The sequence below is a fragment of the Corapipo altera genome, unplaced genomic scaffold (genome assembly GCF_003945725.1).
Source record: "Corapipo altera isolate COAL_440 unplaced genomic scaffold, ASM394572v1 24b, whole genome shotgun sequence".
NCBI lineage: Eukaryota > Metazoa > Chordata > Aves > Passeriformes > Pipridae > Corapipo > Corapipo altera.
Genome location: NW_020884888.1, coordinates 11,880,251 through 11,897,249, shown reverse-complemented (window position 1 = coordinate 11,897,249; position 16,999 = coordinate 11,880,251). Strand labels below are relative to the sequence as shown.

At 40.7% G+C, this 16,999-nt stretch overlaps 2 protein-coding genes across 4 annotated transcripts; both read left to right on the top strand.

The window, feature by feature from the left end:
* Positions 1-6: 6 nt before the first annotated feature.
* LOC113947491 (myosin-7-like) lies at positions 7-1,407 on the top strand. Its single transcript, XM_027644081.1, has 4 exons — positions 7-110; positions 519-614; positions 1,092-1,226; positions 1,314-1,407. The coding sequence occupies exons 2-4, from the start codon at positions 540-542 to the stop codon at positions 1,332-1,334; spliced, it is 231 nt and encodes a 76-aa protein (XP_027499882.1). The 5' UTR covers positions 7-110; positions 519-539; the 3' UTR covers positions 1,335-1,407.
* An 857-nt stretch (positions 1,408-2,264) lies between these two features.
* CUNH7orf57 (chromosome unknown C7orf57 homolog) lies at positions 2,265-15,137 on the top strand. 3 transcript variants are annotated; one of them, XM_027644077.1, is made up of 8 exons: positions 2,269-2,675; positions 3,234-3,413; positions 4,162-4,270; positions 4,400-4,562; positions 10,216-10,316; positions 11,408-11,544; positions 12,545-12,559; positions 13,711-15,137. In XM_027644077.1, exons 2-8 carry the CDS (start codon positions 3,248-3,250, stop codon positions 13,785-13,787), a joined length of 768 nt encoding a protein of 255 aa, XP_027499878.1. In that variant the 5' UTR covers positions 2,269-2,675; positions 3,234-3,247; the 3' UTR covers positions 13,788-15,137. The 3 variants fall into 3 exon arrangements, with proteins under 3 accessions (XP_027499879.1, XP_027499878.1, XP_027499880.1); XM_027644078.1 differs by lacking the exon at positions 12,545-12,559 and having other exon boundaries at positions 2,265-2,675; XM_027644079.1 differs by lacking the exons at positions 2,269-2,675; positions 3,234-3,413 and adding an exon at positions 3,947-3,983.
* Positions 15,138-16,999: the final 1,862 nt, after the last annotated feature.

Here is a 16,999-nt window from a genome sequence, read left to right as displayed (position 1 = left end):
CCCGTGTGAGGGAGTTGGAGAATGAGCTGGAGGGTGAGCAGAAGCGCAACGCTGAGAGCATTAAGGGTCTCCGCAAGTCTGAGCGTCGTGTCAAGGAGCTCAGCTACCAGGTAGGGCACCTGGACTGGCCCTTTGTCCACAGGGCCTTATGTCTGATGCTGTACATGACATATAACATGGCTGACCTGGTAGCCAGGGAGACACTGGGGAACTAGACCACCCACTGCCTCTATGTCCAATATTGTGGTGGAACCCAGAATATGATAGGCCCAGTGGCTGCAAGCCACCTAAGCTGCTTCCCACTGTTCCAGTATAAATGGGGTCTTTGCATGATCCAGAACCTCAGGTGGGACCTCATCAGGGCAAAAAAGACACCTTCACCCAGGGAGACATCATACCTTTTGTCCCACAGCTGAGGCCACTCACAGATCTAGAGGGGCTCCACTCCCCAAGATTATCTCTAACTGTCTCCTGACCCTCACTGCTTTGGTGGTGATCCACACGTGTCTTACCCCCAGACAGAGGAGGACCGTAAGAACATGGTCCGGCTCCAGGACCTGGTGGACAAGCTCCAGCTGAAGGTCAAGGCCTACAAGCGACAGGCGGAGGAGGCGGTGAGCAGTGGGGGGCAGCTTTGGGACCACCCCCAGGAGGGAATGGCATCAGGTTGAGGTGTGGGACAGGATGTAGGGAGTAGCAGGTGACCTTAGAATGAGGTGGTCAAGAGGTGGGATGTCAGGGGCTGAGGAAGGTGGGTGGTAGTGGGATGGAGAGACCATGGTGGGATGTGTGAAGGTTGGAATAATGGACGGATGGAAAGAAGGTTGGAAAAAAGGTGAGACAGAAGGATGACTGACTGGATGGCTGGAGAAGTGGTTGGAAGTTTAAGCAGGTTGGATGGATGGATGGAAGGATGAATGGATGGTTGAGTAGATGTTTGGATGGCTGGAAGATGGGATTGCTGGAGGGACAGATGGGTCCATTGTGGACCAGATGGAGCAATTAGAAGTTTGGATGGACAGAGAGCAGAGGGGGTGGCAGGAGGACAGATGAAGCTGTGGGGCAGCCCTGCTGACGCCCCTGTCCTCCAGGAGGAACAGGCCAACACCAACCTGGCCAAGTTCCGCAAGGCACAACATGAGCTGGATGAGGCGGAGGAGCGTGCTGACATCGCTGAGTCTCAGGTCAACAAGTTGCGGGCCAAGAGCCGTGACATTGGAGCCAAGGTGGGACTTCCCCTTGACTCACAACTGCCCCACGGCCATCTGACCACTGCCCCATGCTCACACTCCCTTCTTCTCCTTCTCTATCAGAAAGGACTCAATGAGGAGTGACACTCTGGACTTCCAACCATCCCATCTGAACTCCCAGCTGTCCCCTGTAGACTCCCAAGAGCCCACCCCTGCTTCTAGCCCCCCAAGCTTGGTCAACCAATAAAAAGCATTAAGCAGCAGCAGTTTGTGTGGGGATGGGTTTGTTTGGGAAGGGTGGGATTGCCACACGGCACAGAAGATGCATGGAACATACACAAGTTAACCAACCAGCATGCAACCTGGCACGCCGCACAGCATGATGCAACCAACCCTGAGCAACAACAGGCCTTTGAACAAATCAAACAGGAGACAGTTCATGTAGTCACCCTTGGGCCAGTCCAGGCAGGGCAAGACTTAAAAAATGTGCTCTCTACTGCAGCCGGGGAGAATGGTCCTACCTGGAGCCCCTGGCAGAAAGTATCAGTGGACCCTTGGGGTCTCCCTGTAGGTTTCTGGAGTAGGGGATACAGAGGATCTGAACTCCACTCTACTCCAACTCAAAAAGAGATATTTGTAGCTTATGAAGGGGTTTGAGCTGCTTTGGAAGCGATCTGTACTGAAGCAACTGGTCCTGGCATCCCAGTTACTCGTGTTGGGCTGGCCGTTCTAAGGGAGGGTCTCCTCTACACGGCTGCAACCGATGCTACACGGAGTAAGTGGGTCGGACTGATCAGACTGAGCTCCAATAGGAAACCCCCAGTCGTCCAGGAATCCTGGAAGCGATCACGGACCGTTCAGAAAGCAAAGACTAAATAGTATAGAATGGTAAAGGGCATGGAAAAGGAGGTGGATTTTGTACGGTTTTCAGCTGGGATGGAGTTCATTTCTTTTTCTTCCCAGTAGCGGCGCGATCCGGGTGGGCGCCTCTCGCGTCGTCTCCGGGCTGCTACTGCCGCGAGTAGCGAGCATCGCACCGCCCTCGGCCGCCCGCGGAGGGAGGGAGGAAGGCAGGGAGGAAGGCCCCCCGTCTCGGTGGGGTCCGACTCCTCCCGCGACTCACCCTCGGGGCCCGTCCCGCCCGTTCCCTGGGGGATGTCGGTCTCCGGTCGGGTAACCGCGGTTCAGTCTCTGAGCTGCGGTAGCGGGGGAACCCTGGGCAGCGCCAGCGGGAGAGAGCCGGGGCGACGGGGTCGCGCAGCCTTGGACAGACCTGCCGTGGGGCCGGCAGCGGGCACCGGCTGGAGCCTCCGCGCCCCTGACGCCGGCGAGAGGCAGCGCTTGGGTTGTTGTTGTTGTTCCTTGGGGCTGAGTTTGGGCACAGGCAACGCATGTGTGTGCCCAGGGGCTGCTCAGCGGGCTGCAGCCTGGAAGTGGTTGCTTTACACCGATGGAACGGCATCAGCTGCACCTGGAATAGCTTCGGTAAGTGCCTGTTAACCTTCCATGGCACAGTGCCTTCGACTGGCTTTTTCTTGTTTGCTTTCTGTCCATTTTACCATTATGAAGGATTTATTTATATTTTCTTTTGCTCACTAGAAGTTGAGAAAGTAATATATGGAGACGAAGGGTGTTGAGTGTTGGTTTTTAAAATGATTTTTATTTGGGAATCGGGTTTGGTTGTTTTACACATAAAGACCTGCAAACAGACAGGTGCTGTTTTTGTTAATGCATGAAAAGGAAAGGAAACCAAAGGCTTTAGTGTTTCTTGCTGTCTCCAGTGCCTCTTGCTGCTTTTGGTGCCCTTGGAAATAGTTTTCTGATTGAAGTGGATTAGAACATTTTACAGGAAAACTTGAATGCTGTTTCAAAACTGAAACAAAAGTGCTATATCCCCTGGAATAAGCAAGCTTGGTCTTTTGTCTCCAAGCTGAAATGTAGCACCTCGTTCGTGTTCCAGGTGGGCTCAATTTGTCAGTTGCCTGAAAAAGGGGTGCTAGTAGTTAACTTTTACTATAAATATTTTCTTTTCTATTACCGCAGGACGGTAATACCCCATGCCACCGAAACAATCAGAGAAGAGCCCACTTCCCCCAACATCCCAGAGTCTCAGTGACCTTTCAAAAGCTCCCCATGAAGTGCCACCTTCTGGGTGCCTCAAGAAGTGGATCAAAGACACTGATTCTGCTTATGTGAGGCTGGCAAAGCAAGGAGGCCAACCTGGTGAGCATTTGTCTTGCTTCTTTGGTCTTCCTTACTTTTCTTTGGCTTTACTTGAGTGTGGTATAAAGTACTTATAGATGCTACAGAAGGATACTCTGGACTTTTGAAATTAACCTGTGGAAAAAATGAGCGAATGAAAATGTAGAGGTCACCTTGTCAAGGCATCCTTGCTGTCTCTTGTGTATGGGTACTCTTTAGCAAAACATGAAGTCTTGACCTATGTTTGGTCTAAATGGGTGATGATGGTCTGGCTGCATTTGAGTGAGGTCTCTGCAATTTATGCTTGGGCTATTTAAATAGTGGCCTAGTGAAAATAATTTCACAAAAAACCATCATCAGAAAACTTAGTAGAGGTTTATAAAGCGTTTTTTTGTAATTACTTCATTTTGTTACAGTGCTGTACATATTCTGTTCTTATACCAGGGTGATGTGTGGGTTTGTTATTTCCTTTTTATTGAAGAAGGAAGCTTGAGGAACTTGAGCAGATGCGCATTCAGAGAAACAAATCCAGAAATATGAATTAACTGAGCAGCAGAAACATGTCAAAGCATTTAGAGCAAGACAAACAAGGTACAGTTGGAACACAGTGCTGCAAGGTTCTGACTGTATTATCAAGGGACATAAATGCTCCTTACTGAAGAAAGCAAGCATTTCTTCCTGACAAAACAGCAACCTGAAAACAAAGGTAATGCTTTTGCAACCAGAGAAGAAGTCAGAAAAGTAGTGACTTTTGTCTTTTTCTCTCCAGACCTACTGAAGCACTACACTCCTGTGATAATGAAGTCCCCTTCAGCAGCATATGCTGCACCTGACTGGTACTTACACCACACCAGTCCCCCAGCAATGGATGAGCCATGGTAAGCCTGCTGAAGCCCTACATAAAATCTTGAGTTCTGTCTTCGCTTATTAACATTTCAGAATACTTCTGTACTAAAGTGCAAGATTTGTATCCCTGGTGCAAACAGGTGTTAAATCTTTGCCTGCAGGAGCTCTGTTTCCTCTCTACCAGAATATATCATTCACAGAGAGTTTAAGGCTGATGACCATCATGGTAACACTTATGAGGCAAGAAGAGGGCCTTTTGATTTTGATACTAAAAGTGTTTGGCAACGGGATGCTGAGGACAAAGAAAATGCAGAGAAAAAGAAGGTAGGATCGAGAGGCGCTCTGACAATGCTTTGTAGAGCTTGTGAACATAGCTCTGTCTGGGCCTGTTGCTTCTTCTAGAAGGGAAGCTGTAATCCACATAAGTTTCTGTATTCCAGAAGCAATTTTTGTATTGGAGTTAGAGAATGAGAAGAAAGCCATGTTTCTGTTAAATGCTGCAGGTGTAGCATAAGAACCAGAAACACAGTGTTCAATCACGTTATATGGTGCATATACTTCAGTGTGAATGAAAGCCACTAGTTAGTTTCTATCTTCTTATGCTTTATTGCCCCTACAATTCATTCTTGGTAAGGATGTTACTTGTTGTTAAGTAATTACTTCTTCTTAAGTAATCTTGAGTGAAGAAGAAAGAAGGAGGTAAGAACAGACGATTGTTCTGAAAAAGGAGTTTGGTTTAGTTTAAAATGCAAAAGAGTGCCCAAAGATACTGTACTAGCTGTCTTTGAATGAAAGATGTATCCAAGACGAAGCAGGCACAGCTATGTCTAGAACAAACATTTCTGTGCTGATATTTGTATTTTGTCCTGGAAACCTCTCTGCCATCCTCCCTCTTTCATCCTCCCTGCCCCTGCTCATTTTAGATACTGAAGCCTTATGTTTTTTAAATATCCTCCATAATGTTGGTTGCCACATTTCCATAGGTCTTTGGGGTATACATGGAAAGGCATTTGATGTACTTGGACACTAGTACCTCTCTTCTTGAACAGAAGGGCAGATTTTGCACATTTTAGGAAAAAAAAGTCCTGAGCCTTTGCTGAGAGGAGTAATTAGTGCAAGTTCAGAATGATGACTTGTGTAAATGGGACCACCTCATTACTGAATAGGCTCAGGAATGTTTACTTAATCTATGTCAACAGGCAAACAAGCAATGTATGTTTAAACTGTAATTTGCCTGATTCTTGTTGGTGAAGCTTTTTTTCAGTCATAGATTTAAGGCACTGAAAATAAAAACTTGGCCTGCTGCAGAGCCTCTTAAAGGATTGAATTAGGACAGACAAGAAGTGCTGTCCCTCACTCCCTTACTTAAGAACCAATTATCTCAAGTATTTTAAGGGTCAAACTTAACTTTGATAACAGTAAGAGTAATTAAAATCCATGTGGTGACTTGTGAGACTGAGGTCCATTTCAGTTTGGGTGGAGCTTGACTGAGATCCAGTTTCATTCACTCATCCAATTGAAAGTTCCCGTGTGTTTTATTTGTCACTAAATACAAAGTGAGTATATGTTGTATATTCAGCTCAGATTCCAAATCTGCTGAGGCCTTGATATATAATTTACACTATACTTCCAAAAGCTGAAGTTGAGTTTTGTCTAAAGTTCTAAATCTACCAGATGTTTCTGTTTAAGGTTAAGTGCCTGAGAATCAGATTCTGTGTTGCTAGGTTTAGCTCTGCCTTCACACCACCATCTCTGATATGGCTGTCCTTCACAGAATCTTTGTTGTACCCTGAAAAGTGTATCGTGTATCTTGAAACATCACATGGTGTTTCTTTCACATCTAATTCTTGTATATCCTCTTTTGGGAGGTTTCTATCCTGTGCTCTTAGAGTACCTTCCCAAAGAGTCTTCCAAGTGAGGCAATGAAACAAGCCCTCCCAAACAGTCTCAATTTTAGTTTTTTCACTATACATCTTGTAAGAGATGTATTCCAACACACCACAGGCAAATTTTTAAGGAATATTCAATTTATTTATTTGACTACATGATGACAGTACAGCAGCAAACTAACTCAAGTATTGAGATTGAATGTATTGAAAATATTTCTCAGTCCAGTCTGACTAAGTATTCAAAAGAGAGATACATGATGCAATCATGGAGTTAAATCCCAAAGGATACCCTTAGGGACAAGTGCAAAACCATTTTAACCTCTAAAGGTACCTCTTCAGCTGGAAGAAGAAAACAATGGAAACACTGTTCCCAAGTGGGTCCCTGCTCAGGAGGTTTAAGCCTTTATGATGCTTTGTTATGAAGTAGTAATATCTCCAGTGTTCTCATGGTTGTTGCTGTGTAGAGTACTGGAGATCAAGGGGACTATTACATGGTTTCTCCCTGCCTCGGGATGGATCTTGTAGTTCCTCCTTAACACCTTAATCACAGTGGTAATTTTCATTCTGCTGGGAATTTTGCAAAGCAGCAAAGATGTGCTAGTGCGTGAAGGATTTAGCCTTTGTGCTCATGGCAAAGTGATGGACTTCTGGCCCAGGAAGAAGCAGCCCGTGGGAATCTCATGGAGTTTAATAAAACCAAGTGCAAGGTCCTGCACCTGAGTTGGGGCAACCCTGGTATCAACACAGGCTGGGGGATGAACAGATTGAGAGCCGCCCTGCTGAGAAGGACTTAGGAGTGCTGCTGGACGAGAGGCTGGACATGACCCAACAATGTGTGCTCATAGCCCAGAAAGTCAGTTGTATCCTGGGCTGCATCAAAAGCAACATAGCCAGCAAGTCAAGGGAGGTGATTCTGCCTTTCTACTCCTCTCTGGTGAGATCCCACCTGGAGCACTGCATCCAGCACTGGAAGGACAGGAAGGACATCGACCTCTTGGAGTGAGTCCAGAGGAGCCCACCAACATAATTAGAGGAATGGAGCACCTTTCCTATGAGGACAGGTTGAAAGAATTGTGATTGTTCAGCCTGGAAAAGAGAAGGGTTCAGGGTGACCTAATTGCATCCTTCTAGTACCTGAAGGATGAAAGAAAGACGGAGAGGGACTTTTACAAGAGCATGCAGTGACAGGACAAGGGGCAATGGCTTCAAACTGAAAGAAAGTAGGTTTAGATTAGATTTTAGGAAGAAATTCTTTATTATGAGGGTGGTGAGGCACTGGAATAGGTTGCCCAGAGAAGTTGTGTATGCCCAGTCCTTGGAATTGTTCAAGGCCAGGCTGGATGGAGCTCTGAGCAACCTGGTCTAGTGAAAACTCTCCCTGCGTATGGCCGAGGGTGTTTGGAATTAGATGATTTTTAAGGTCCCTTCCAACCCAAACCATTCTGTGATTCGGTGGTCCTTCTGCCTGTGCATCATCTGTCCCAGCTGGGTTGGGTTGAAAATGCTGTGACCTTAAGATGGAAGGAGGCCTGTATATGGGTGGGAGATCAGTTGGAGGTGGTATCAGGGTTTGCATTTGCATTGCTGCAGGCAATCTCCCTGCAGCACTGGTAAGAGATTACTGCTTCATCCATGAAGTCCTCTGTTTCAGGCACTTGCCTGAAATGTCTGTGTATATATGCATACATACATAGGTGTGCGTGTGCTGTAGCAAAAGGATTGCTCATCTGAGGTCAGGATTTTACCTCAGGGAGAGATTTGAAATCTAATCTAGAATTTTGTCCTTGATCACAGGGAAGCCAGGATTTCATCTGGGAGCTTTTAGCTTTCCATGCTGGCTGCAGGTATACATTGTTCTTCATATACCAGACAGGCACAATACATACTGCATTTCATGTTTCTTGAAGCTGAGACTAATAAATGTGTATGTATAATAAACACAGTAATTTTTAGAGTATGTTCTTGCTATCTCTTCATAAAAGAAGAAAACACTTTAAACCAAGAACATGTAAAAAGAGCCGCCCTACATAGTTTGTTTTATCTGCGAAAATTGATGGCTGCTACATAGAGGCTTGTCAAAGGGAAAATGCTCCCTCAGCTGTAACCATTGGAGTGTAGTGGCACAAGGTCTGCTTTTAATGCTGAATTTGCCCAGCAAAGTAACAAACTGCACCTGACAGGATAGCAGGTGCCCTCCAAAAACAAGTTCTGGTTTGCTTGCTACTTCTGTCATTAGTTAGTTCGCTTGAACAGTAGGGAATGTTTTGATACCTGGAGTTTATGGTAGCCTGTCTCATTTAATGCCAAGAAGGACAACATTTGAAACAATGCACAAGACTTGCTCGCAGCCTTCAAGACTTTTCTCTTTGCCTTTCCTTTCCCCCTTTTTTTCCTTGACTTTAGTTTTGACAGCTTGACCCTTTGTCTGCCTCCAGTCAGAATCTCCCTAGGCTTCCCGGCTAGTGCTTCCTTTCCTAGTGCTTCTCTTCAGTGCTAAGAGGAAAGTCTCATCTCTTTCCATCTGCTATTTGTATATCCTGACTCTCAAACTGAGTTATGTTTCTGTGACGCCCTGTGTGCCATTCTACCTTCAGTATGTGACAAATGTCACCTGAGATTGTTTTTGGTTGTTTTGTTGGAACTGTGGGTAATTGTGTCCGGGATCTGAAACTTCCATTGCATACCAGGTCTGAAGTGGTCCAGTCTAATGATAACAGAAGACAGCACTAGCATTTTTGCACAATAGGATAGCATTTTTATAATGTAAAGCACAAATAGGCTGCTTCAGCAGAGAATAGTGTTAATGGACTTGAAAATCAGTTCTAAGCAGCTAATGCATTTTTTAACCTCTAGGCTGGACAACAGACACCCCCCCCCCGCCATTTTCATCTCATGTAGCTGCGCCTGATGTTACTGCATGCTCTTGCTAGTATCATCTCTTCTTTGACAAATATTCTAGTTTTTCATCTGTTTAAGCTTCAACATAACATCGTTCAGGCTGAAATCTAGTAGCCCATCCACTTAGTCTTTATCAGATTCCGAAACTTCTGGTGAAACTCTGACTCCACTGAAGTCTGTAGAGGTATCAGCACTGACTTTACACATATGTTTGCACTGATGTCCTTGTTCAGAATCAGTGGAACTGTCTGTCCTAGCTTCACTTCCTTCGGATACTAAGAAAACTTACACTTTCTGAACATTTGGATCTGCTGGGTTTTTTAGAGGCTTCTTAATTAGTTCATTGATTAGATGTATTCAAATGCAATTATACTTTTCTTTGCATTTTCCATACTCAGTGTGCACAGACTCCCTGAAGGAAGTAAGTTGACCCTTTAGAAGCTGTTGATTTTGATCTAAGATAAAAATAAACAGCTTTGATATGCGTTGCTAACGTTTCTCCATTTCTTTTCGGTTTTCCCACTTTCAGTTCTAGAGTATGTGAAGTCTTTTCACTGGCTTTCTAGATGTCATCTTATCTTTCTGTCTTTCGATCAAGACTGAGTTTCTTTAACTGTCATTGGCAATCAAAAGATGATAAAAGTAAAATACACTTTTCTGTTGTAGGCTTTCCTCAATATATGTGCATTTGTTTGAATTTCAAACCTCTAATTAATGTACCAAAACAGTTTTATATGGGATGTTTTATGCTTTTTATTAATTAAAAAAAAAGTAGTAATTAAGCTGGAAGTTAGTTGCTGGTCCCCCTGCCATTAGTAAAACTGGGCTGTTTTCATACACTGCATACAGAGAAATGGACCAAAATGAGAGGTTCCAATGGGTAGGTTTGAATTTTAAGCTTAATTTTGTGTGGAAATGTACTGTGAGGGAAAGGGTTGTGTAGAGCACGTTATGGAGAGAACAAACAGCTAATCTTGTAGAATAACTAACTAAGAGGCTGCTTTATCTTCTGCTGTTCCTCTATTCTCCATTACTATTACTTATGGAAATAATATAAATAAGACATTGAAATATGAAGACATTTAGAGGCTGTTAATATCACCCTCACTTTTAATGCTGTACTATCATACAATCTTCTTGGTTATTTTTCTCGTAACTCCTTTTGTTAAGCTAAGATTTCTCTAACACAGGTGAAGCTCCCAGCTATAAACCCTAAATATCCAAGCAGAATGCCGAATGTTTCTACAAGCAAGGAATTTAGTGGGGCAAATAAGCTTTCCTTTCCACCCGTGTAAGTAGTGCACTTATGAAATTCATTAAATATCTAAGCCTGCAACTATTTATGTATGCAAATAATATTACTTCTTGTGAAATTGCAGAGATTAGTGGATATGTGTACAGACATTGTGGATCCTTGCTGCTACTAAATTTGCCATCACATGTGGTGCTAAAATAGTTTAAAAGCAACTAAAATAATAATACTTTAACTAAGATAGGAAAGTTATTCAATGTAACTTTGCGTTATAAAAATGAAGCATGCATTTGCATGTCTTTATGTAGCACACTTTTATGATATTCTAAATTGTCTGCGTTTTTTTCACAGTACCAGTGAACAGATGAAAACAATAATGTACATTGTTAGTTTTGCAAGCACAGGTTACAGACACAAGTAGGACTGACATATTAAGGAAAGACATAAACTGTACTCTATGCAATGTCAGACACAGCAAAAATACTGTCATGAACTCGTAGAAGAGCTGTTTTAAGCAAATTATTCTATCATATGTGATGTGATGTAATCAAATCATCAGCTGTGTGTGCAGCTGAATTGTTTCTGCATACTTTGTCTTAGAAATTTATTACTTGGTCATCAGTAATCCCAGTATTTTTTAGAACTACGTTATTGATGCAAAATAAGTAATTAAACCATCAAATGAATTTAAGAGCAAATCTGTGACAAAATTCCACCTTTGTGCAGCACAGAATGAGTATTGTCAGCCTTTTGACTTACACATTCTTTGTGGGATTTTCCTTTTGCATGTCTTTGTCTCTACAACCAGTATTATACATGTAGAATTCCAATAAAATAGATAGGTCTTCTCATGTAAAGTTATACAGCACTTAATCAGGCACAGTTGTATGGGTTTTTTGTTTGGTTGGTTGGTTTTGGGTTTTTTCTTAGATGATTACACGTAGCCTATATGTTTTGTTATTTAGATACAAATGATAAGGCTATAAATGGTTATAATTTTTGAAATAATGTTATAATTAGAAATAAATTATATTATAAGGCCTTTTCTCTGCAAAATAAATTTTTTCCACCTAATTGCCACTTTTGTATACTTATGCTTTTGTTTTCCTTTAATATATTTGTATTTACAGGCCTGTTCAGAGAAAAATTGAAGCAGTAAACTTTAGCAAATTAATTAACAATGGTTATGGGACTGACTGGTTTCAGCAGTGTACTGGATGGGAAAAAAAGATTCAAGAACCATCAGAAAATAGTGAACAGTCCAAAGGTAACATTATTGAAAGCTGTTTCTTTTAAAATGAGTTGGGCTCTCAAGCTAACAGCAGAGGGCAGCCTGAATAATTTGTGCGGTTCTCTGGATGTGGTGAGAGGCACTGAATTTCTGTGCTTACTTTACAATACCCTATGACCAGCTAAAGAAAGAGTGCTCCTGTTTGTAGTCACCGAAGGTAGGTGGTTTCATGGAGTTTTTTCATCTCTACAATTGCAGTTTGCTCTGTTCCAATCCAGGGGCTTCTGTGTACTGATGCAGGGGATTCTGTGTGATGTGTTCCTGTAAAATGCTGCAGGGACAAAGCCATCCTGCCTAAACATAAGCAGACTGTAAAATATTTGTTGCCTATTTGTTATGAATATTCTTTTACCCCTAATATTTTTCTGGAAACTTCTGTCACAAGTATCATTAATACTCCTGTTTAAGAAATAGATCACTGTTCATAAAAATTTGGCAAAATAAATATATGCACATTGTTGAAGAGAGTGGAATTGCAACAGTTTAAGAGAAAAAAGTTATCCAATACTTACCTATGATTTCAAACCTTACTTTGTCGAGCACAGTGATAATAACTATGAAAGACATCACTTGAAGACACTTATATATAAAGGTTATGTATATAAAGGTTAAAGGGGAGGAAAATTCCCATTACTTCGGTCAAAGACCTTTTACTTACACTTTTTACACTGACTTGGTAACCATGGTTGCTATATCACTTTTGCATAGCAATCTTTTGAAATGCTATTGAACATAGACATCGCATGCACCAGATTTTTTTCTTTATTAGTATCAGGGATTCATTTTATATAAAGTGGGAATTATCATGATTCCCTTGATTCCCTTGACCTTGATATTTTAATGTGTGAAAGTCTTAGAGGCCAAGTATTTTAATATCTCTGACATTTTAGCTCTTTTTAAATTCATCTTTGTGTCTTCTATTAATATATTTACAGGGGGGTTTTTTTGTTTATTTGTTTTTTAGTTTTGTGTGCAGAACCTCTTCCTCCAGGTGAATATCAGAATAAAGCAGGCAAACAGAGAACTAGAAGTCGTGTGGTTTTGTTCAGAATAAAAACTGCTATAAAACTAAGGGATGAAACCAGATCTTGGTCTGGACCTGAAGGAGGGTGCATAACCTGAGAAGCCACTCTTCAAAGTCAACTTACCTATCTAAACTCTGATCACACAGAGGATGCTGCTTTGGGAGGCAGAGTGACCCAACAATTCAACTGTGGAGTCTAAATGTGCTCTTCCTCAGCCTGAAAGAGAGCCTTGAATATTGTTTTCTTTTTCAGATTCTCTTTAACTTTCTTGTGCACTGACATTTTTCTTTCCCATTACTGTGAGTAAAATGAAAGGATTTTGGATTTCAAAATCTCAAAGTCATTAATTTGGTGATAGTTGATTTCTTTAATGTGTGCCTCTAATGAGACATTTGAGATATAAAGAAAGCTGAAGATTTTTCAGAGTAATCATGACATTGATTTGGTTATACCAGTTATGCATACAGAAAAAAAAATTATGGGTACACCATAAAGGCTGCTGAAAAGTCAGTGTGCTGCACAGATTGATATATAGATACATATTATTTGTTAGTTCCTTTTTCCAGTTTTTAGATAACATTACACCTGCTTTGCATTACCCTCTTTTGCAATCGTAGCTATTCCAATTGATTCTGTATTTCAGTGTAAAAGGAGATTTTTTTAATACTTTCAACAGTTTTGTGCAGACATGTACCTTAATTCAGTTTTGACCTTGTCCTTTTCATTCTCTTAGGTGATAGGTGAAGGTAGTCTTGGTTTTTTTCCCCTCTTGTGTACTTTTGTCTGCTCATCCAAAGCAATTGTAAGCATGAACACCTTGCAACTCCCTTTTGAGACAGAGCTTTCTCTCTTTTCACTTACACAGAATAAGTCCTAGACACATCAGGCAGGAGATGCAACCCATTCTATACGTAAATCTATAACCCCTTTGTGTTAGGTTATAGATTTGCATCATACTGCAAATTTCACAGATAGCTTGTCTATCTTGTTAATTCAAAATTAAAACTACTGTAATTTCCATGCATTTTGGTGTGAGAGAGAAAAAAAGTTTTAGTTGACTTTTTTATTCTTATGGTTGAAGTTATTCTGTGAACATTAATCTTTTTTTCTATTTCAGATTCAGAGCCATCTCAGTCTGAACCACCACCTGCAAGCAATGAGTTAAAGCCACCATTTCAGAGATGTAATAAGTAACTTGAAAGACTGTTAAGGAAAGTAAACCCTTGTATGGCCTATGTAGTGCACTATTTACATGTCTGTTAGATTACTTTTGTGGTTGAACTCATCCCTGATTGAGAATTTCATTTTGTTTATAAGATGGATGAACTTCATTGTGCTTGATTACAGCAAATTTTAAAGTACAAGCAACAGCTGTTAGTGCTTATTCCCAGACTTTTTGTTAATATAATAAACAAAGCAAAACTGAATTTTTCTCCTACACAACTCAAGCTGCTTTGCTGATGTCAAATAAGATTACCATATTGCTGCTGACTTGAATAGACACGGGTGTGCTATTGATGTTTCTGAATCATCAAGTTTCTTTAGTATACTTATGATTTATGCCACAAAGAAAGGTGAAAGCCAACTGTGTGGTATGGGATGAAATGTAAATAGAATTGAATTGGTATGGATACTTGCAGTAAAAAAGTCAAAGCTTCATTGGAAAGACTGCTTCTTAATCCCAAAAATGCATTTGTTTAGTCCAGATACTCAGCTTTCTATGACAATTCTATTGCTATGCCTGCTGCAGAAGAACTAGTTGATCATAGTATTCAAACACATAATTAAGTTAAGACCTGATGGCATTTTTTGTTATAGTCTTGTTATATAGAAGCTGAATCATTGGTTAACAGTGATGTGGATTCAGCTATATATGGCATCTGCACTTTCAGCTGTTAAATAAAAAAATTATTTATCCTGAAGTCTTGACTGCAACAAAAATATTATATGCTAGATCTCCATGTTTATTCACACTAGTAAAAGTTTGTACTTTGAAATAACAATGTATAGAAGTTGTATTTGAATATTTTGAAAAAGTTAAGACACACTGGTATTTTAACACTTGCTTTGTTATCTACTTGGATTAGGATATATCCCTGAAATGTTATTAATAATTAAATATTTATTATAAAGTCCATTAGAAAGGATGCAATTTTATTTTCATATTTTTTGCTAGTACTGCAAAAAGTGGAATTTTTAATAAACCGATAATTTTCTGAATTTCCTCTTCAGAGTACATTCAGTACATTTTACACCCTTGAATCTGAGGGCTGCAGATTCCAAAATGTATTACTAAATATACATTTCTTCGAACAGAATGTTTAGAGGATTTGGCTTAATATTGCTTTTCTTTAGAACTTTGATGTGAAAGTTGATTGGAAATAGGTAACACTATTGCTAATCTGAACCCTCAAAATTTTCAGCAAACATAGGTGGAAGTTTTGCTGTTGATATTGCAAGATCCAGCACTCAAGTCCATCTTTACTGTTCATTTGCAATTCAACTGTCCAAGTTGTATTTACAAAAATAAAAGGCTAAAACATATGCAAATGCTTAAATGTATGGTTATTGGCTAGTCAGAAAAATTTTCTGAAGATAGAAAAGCTTACATCAAGCTGTAACTGGGGAGGTGTTTGGAATTACTTCCCTTGTGTCTATTTTCACTTACAATTTGTGTTGTGGATTGCATCCAGATACATTGAAACCATTAATTCTGCTGTGACAATAGAGCTTTTTGGGGAAATCTCCTTTTCTAGGTTAGAGTATCAAGGGTTGCCAGACCCAGAGCTCATAGCATTCAAACCTGACCAGTTGTGGTGGGTTGATCCTGGCTGGGTGCCATGTTCCCACCCAGCCTCTCTATCACTCCACTTTCTCAGATGGCCAAAATAAGATCTCTGGGTTGAGATAAGGCATTTTACTACAGCAAAAGTGAAAGTTTATGCGTGCAAGCAAAAGGGGAAAAAAAATTAATTTTATTCTCTGCTTCACATCAGCAAGTGATATCCGGCCGCTTCCCAGGAAGCAGAGCTCCAGCACATGTAGCGGCTGCTCCAGAAGGCAAGTGTTGTAAATAAAGAATGCCTCCACTTCCTCCTCCTTTTCTTAGCTTTTATATCCAAGCTGACATCATATGGTCATTTTGGGTCAGCTGACCTGGTTGTATCCCCTCCTAAGATCTTGCCTTTGTGATTCTATGATTCTTAGAAGTTTGCTAATGTACCATTAATGTATATTCAGCTTTCCTTAGTCAACCTAAGGAGATTTTGACCTGAATTGTTGGTCAGCTGAGTCTGGATGGATCACAGCATGAATACCATGGGTTAGAATGTTAACAGCCTGAGATTTTTCTTCATAAGAACAGGGGGACAATCCTGGAATATGTGTTTGTGCATTTAGAATAATGGAGAGCTGCAGCAGAATCATAACCTTCCTGTTCTCCAAGGGACATGAAATCAAAGTGGTGTAACACATTAAGCTCCAGCTGAACACAAGGATGGAAGTTAGTTCACCTTATCGCAGTAAACACGTTGTTCAATTTGCTTCTGAGTCAATGCAGTCATGCACCTGGCAGTTTTCAAAGTCATCAGCAGTTCCATGTAGAAGCAGTGGAAGGTTCTGGTTTTCCATGTTTGTTTTTCAGAGAAACATCAAAGTCAAAAGCTGGGTGCTTATTACAAAAACTAGTCTTGTTGTTTTAAATGCTGAAACATTTGTTTCTTTGTGTTGTGCTCCATCTCTGCCCTGAATGCCTCTAAGTAGTAAAAGAGAGAATTTTTTTTGGAATACTGATTGCTTTGCAAGCCAAAAGATAAAAGTGCAGTTACATTTTATTAATTGCACCCAAGTATAATGAGTATGTGAATGTTTTTTAAAAGAGAATTCCAGATAAAGATTTAACAATAACTTGGCAGTTTCGCAACTGCAGAGTAATTTTCCTTTTATATACTGCCATTTCACTGTAATGAAGTCTAATGGCTGTTTTCATTTTAATCAGTCCTGATATATACCTAATATATAAATCTTACTGCTACTGTCTTTTTAAACTAGAGTAAAATATAAACATATTTCAGAGATCAAGGGTATGTATGCATTAACTTTGCAATACAAACAAAAATTCAATTGACTCGTGCTTCTCAAGCATGTCACATTCCATTGACTTCAGCATATCTATTTCTTAAATACTTGTATCTGTGCTGCTGAATACGCAGACTTAGTTGTAAAAGATGTAGGATGAAGCCCAATTTATTTCTGTAAACAAATAGCTTAATATTCTGCTTTTGCTGTTCTCTGCAGATAATTTTCCAGAATGTGATTACATATTATGCTATAGTCTGGGAAAAGAAAAGCTAGAAATAGAAATACAAAAGTTCAGTCTTGGCACATTTTTTCCTCCTATTAATAGT

Bases quoted from the DNA above. Each gene is read 5' to 3' on its own strand.
- LOC113947491 (XM_027644081.1), top strand. From the start codon at position 540: ATGGTCCGGCTCCAGGACCTGGTGGACAAGCTCCAGCTGAAGGTCAAG. The intron at 615-1,091 runs GTGAGCAGTGGG...CCTGTCCTCCAG, and splicing joins AGCGACAGGCGGAGGAGGCG to GAGGAACAGGCCAACACCAA. The intron at 1,227-1,313 runs GTGGGACTTCCC...CTTCTCTATCAG, and splicing joins GCCGTGACATTGGAGCCAAG to AAAGGACTCAATGAGGAGTG.
- CUNH7orf57 (XM_027644077.1), top strand. From the start codon at position 3,248: ATGCCACCGAAACAATCAGAGAAGAGCCCACTTCCCCCAACATCCCAG. The intron at 3,414-4,161 runs GTGAGCATTTGT...TTTTCTCTCCAG, and splicing joins AAAGCAAGGAGGCCAACCTG to ACCTACTGAAGCACTACACT. The intron at 4,563-10,215 runs GTAGGATCGAGA...TCTCTAACACAG, and splicing joins AAAATGCAGAGAAAAAGAAG to GTGAAGCTCCCAGCTATAAA.